A 3856-nucleotide genomic window follows, 5' to 3' on the forward strand; every position below is an offset into this window, starting at 1 on the left:
CATTTTATAGATCATATTATAGAAATTCAGTTCGGTGGATGATAACCGTAGAAAAAATCTAAACAAAAATCGAAACTAGCATGGAGTAAAAAACTTGTACTCAAGACCAAGTTTTGCTTAAGTAAATATCTTATATTAGAACTTCAGGTACACTATTTTAAGAAACATGAAAATTGTAGCTTTTGCTAAATTTAAAACAAAAATACATGACAAAACAAATGGATGGTGAAAGTGATAGTATATAAAACCCTAAATCCGAATCAAAGCACAAAAAACTTTCCCATATCCTAACTCAAACATAATGAAGATCACCATTCTCTTTACCATAATATTTACTTTTGGTTTCCTAAGAAATGTTCTTTCTCGTGACACTCCTCTTCCATTTGAAGCCATTTTCAACTTCGGTGACTCTATAAGTGACACGGGAAATTCTGCTTCTCATGATCCATTTCCACGTAATAGTCCTTATGGTTCAACGTTCTTTAAAAGTCCTGCAGGGCGTTTGTCAAATGGACGATTAATGATAGATTTCATAGGTATTTTTAATCTCTTAAAACATGTCTTAAACAATAAGGGAGATTATGTAAAACATTGCTTAGATTCCACATTCTTAATTATACTAATCTATGTTCATTTTTTTGTCTTAGCTGGGGCATATGGATTACCAATGTTGCCTGCATATTTGACTATCAAAAAAGGAACAAACATTAAGAAAGGGGTAAATTTTGCATATTCTGGTTCAACTGCACTTAATAAGACTTACTTCGATCAAAGAGGAATGAATGTAAAAGCAGCTGCTTATTCATTGGGCACTCAACTTGATTGGTTTAATGAGATCAAACCCTCACTCTGTAAAAGCAAAGCAGGTTTTAATTTAACACAACTCTTTTAAAATGCAAAATATTTGATCTTTGTGACAGCACATGTTTAACATTAACAATGTTCTTCTTATGTATGACAGAATGTGATGCCTACTTCAAAAAATCATTGTTTCTGGTGGGTGAGATCGGTGGGAATGACCTTAACGAAATTATCCCAAATAAAAATATTACAGCAATTAAAGAGATGATTCCAGACATTGTCGACAGCATTACCAAATACACTTCTGTATGTTTATCATCAAATTTTATGTCAGTTTAAATATCAATTGATTTGAAATATGGTATACTGAAAAAAATTTCATTTTTTTTTTTGTTTTATTGAACAGAAAGTGATCGAACATGGTGCCGTAGAGATAGCAGTTCCAGGGAACTTCCCCATTGGCTGCAATTCATTTGTTTTAAAAACAGCGGGTAGTGATAAGAAAGAGGATTATGACGAATATGGGTGTTTAATACCTTACAATAATATCATCTCAGAGTTCAATGAGCAACTCAAAAAGGGTTTAGAGACATTAAGACAAAAGAATCCAACAGTTAAGATAATGTATTTTGATTACTATGGTGCTGCCCTAAGCTTATTTCATGAACCAAAAAAATTTGGTGAGTTATGATTTTATTTTCTTTGTGAACTATCTGAATTTGGATTCTTTACTAGATGTACAAAAAAAATTCAGTAAGAAATCTAAAATTCATAGTAGTGCTAATTTTGCTAGAATTCATTGATATTGTGTATGTTAGGTTCAAAACCTTAAAGCAATGGGTTTGTGGGTCTTTATTCTTATATAGTGCTCTACTTTCTTATTTCTGGTCAATGTGAGACTTAGACTCACACTTGGATTCCTAACAGTGTTATTTATGTAATATTGCAGGCTTTGTTTATGGTAAAATTAAGACCTTTGAAGTGTGTTGTGGAAAGGGTGGAGGATATAAGCTAGAGGGAATCTGTGGACGTGGTGATACAACAGTTTGTGCAGATCCTTCAAAACATATAAACTGGGATGGATTTCATTTAACTGAAGCAGCCTACAAACTCATGGCGAAAGGACTTCTTGAGGGTCCTTATGCTAATCCTCCTGTTACACCTCCTCCTTTCAAGATACACTAAATTGAAGCAAGTGGGAAAAATAAATATGAACAAGGAATTGTCGATGTATTTTGATAAAACATTTTGTCTTTGTACATAGTACAAATAAAGAATTGTTTGTATAACATCAATTTTGTATTCATCAATAAAAGTTCAGAGTATAGTTAGTTATTGAATAATTACGATTTGTGTTTTCATATAATATTGAGAAGGTGCTTTCTCACCCTAGAAAAAAAAAAACAAAGAGGAAAACGAAGTTAAAAAAAATTGTTTTCTTTTTATACATTTCCATCTTAAATTACAATATTTTTCTTTTATAAACATTAACTATAACGATATTAAGTCGTTAGGTTTTTATTCAATCAATAAAATACATATATATTTGAGATTGCGGTTTGTTGATAGTAATAAGATTTTTGCGTTTTGGCATGCATCTTTAAGTATTAATTATTGAAAAATAAAAAAATTACTTAACACAAAATTGCCCAACTAAAATTAGGTACGTGATGCTTTTACTTAAATGAATTTGTTCGACCAAATCTAAACTAGGGTATATTTCAAAACTTCTTTTGATGTTAGAAATCCAAGTGTGAATTTAAGTTTTACATTGGCTAGAAATGAGAAAGTAAAGCATTATATAAGAATAAAGACCTATAAACTCATTGCCTTAAGGTTTTGGGTTGATAGTGGTGTCAATGCCTTATGTGTTTGGACTTTAAGTCTCATTGGTATTTGTTCTCCCCAGGAAAACCCCCTCTGTAAACCTAACAAGTGGTATCAAAGTCGATGGTTAAAACCGGCTCAGACGAGTGTAGGTCCCTGTATCAAAAGTCTTCCTGGCAAGGATTCCAAGCAAGTGTGTCCCGTTAAGATGAACGGCGGTACGACAAAGGATACTCGTAGTTAGGAATACTTCCGCTGGAGGGAAAGCAAGTGTGTCCTGTTAAGATGAACGGCGGTACGACAAAGGATACTCGTAATTAGGAATACTTCCGCTGGAGAGAGAGGGAGTGTACCATGTAAACCTAACATTTGAATGGGTTTGGCTGAAAAAGTAGGACACCAATCAATTAAGATTACAACAATAGAAGCTAAAACATGTTTTGTTTATGTTGTATTGACGTAACACTACCTTTAATCTAGATAATCAAAAGAATAAAAAATATATGAATTAATTCAAATATAAATACAAAAATAAAAACTAATTAAAATAAGGAATAAATTGTAAAACCTTAGAAAATTGTGTTTTAGAAGTGATAGTGGTTTAAAAATATTGAGACTTGATTATTTTAATATCAAAAGGTTTTAGTATAAATAGAATTGTATAAATGAGTTTCATTATTTTTAAAACACATTATTTTTATAAACCACTTTTCTAGACTTATCTGACTTCTCTTTAAGGATGTTCCTCCTCTCTTCGCCTGATTGGAGATCTGAGATCATAGAAGTGATTCTCGCGGTGAGCTCTTCAATTTGGACTGATTAGTTTCAGCCATTTTTCTTGGTCTTCTTTTGTTTATGTTGCATGTGAGGCTTTTTCTGCTTGCATATGTGGTTTTCATTCTCTATATGAGTCTTTGTTGATTAGTGGTCATGACGATATGTCTTGATCGTTCTATGTGTAAATAGAGCATTTTGTAGAGTTAGAAGCGTTTTGATGTTCTTAGAGTTGTTTGAGTCTGTGAGGTCGCTTTGTCAAGTAAGGGAAGCTAGTTTTCTGTTGAATTGATCATCTTGATAGTTAATTATGATGTGATTTGTTGAATTGATGGATTGTATGTTGAATTATTTGATATGGTTTTTTTAATTGATGAGTTGTATGTTGAACTATTTGATGTGTTTTTTTGAATTGATGAGTTGTATGTTGAACTGTTTGATTTTGATCTATGTT

At 31.8% G+C, this 3856-nt stretch overlaps 1 protein-coding gene across 1 annotated transcript; it reads left to right on the forward strand.

Moving 5' to 3' along the window:
* The first annotated feature begins 292 nt into the window (after positions 1–292).
* LOC114195940 (GDSL esterase/lipase At5g45910-like) lies at positions 293–2059 on the forward strand. Its single transcript, XM_028086391.1, has 5 exons — positions 293–536; positions 648–866; positions 962–1107; positions 1208–1481; positions 1751–2059. Exons 1-5 carry the CDS (start codon positions 302–304, stop codon positions 1984–1986), a joined length of 1110 nt encoding a protein of 369 aa, XP_027942192.1. The 5' UTR covers positions 293–301; the 3' UTR covers positions 1987–2059.
* Positions 2060–3856: the final 1797 nt, after the last annotated feature.

This window comes from Vigna unguiculata, chromosome 9 (genome assembly GCF_004118075.2).
Source record: "Vigna unguiculata cultivar IT97K-499-35 chromosome 9, ASM411807v1, whole genome shotgun sequence".
Lineage (NCBI taxonomy): Eukaryota > Viridiplantae > Streptophyta > Magnoliopsida > Fabales > Fabaceae > Vigna > Vigna unguiculata.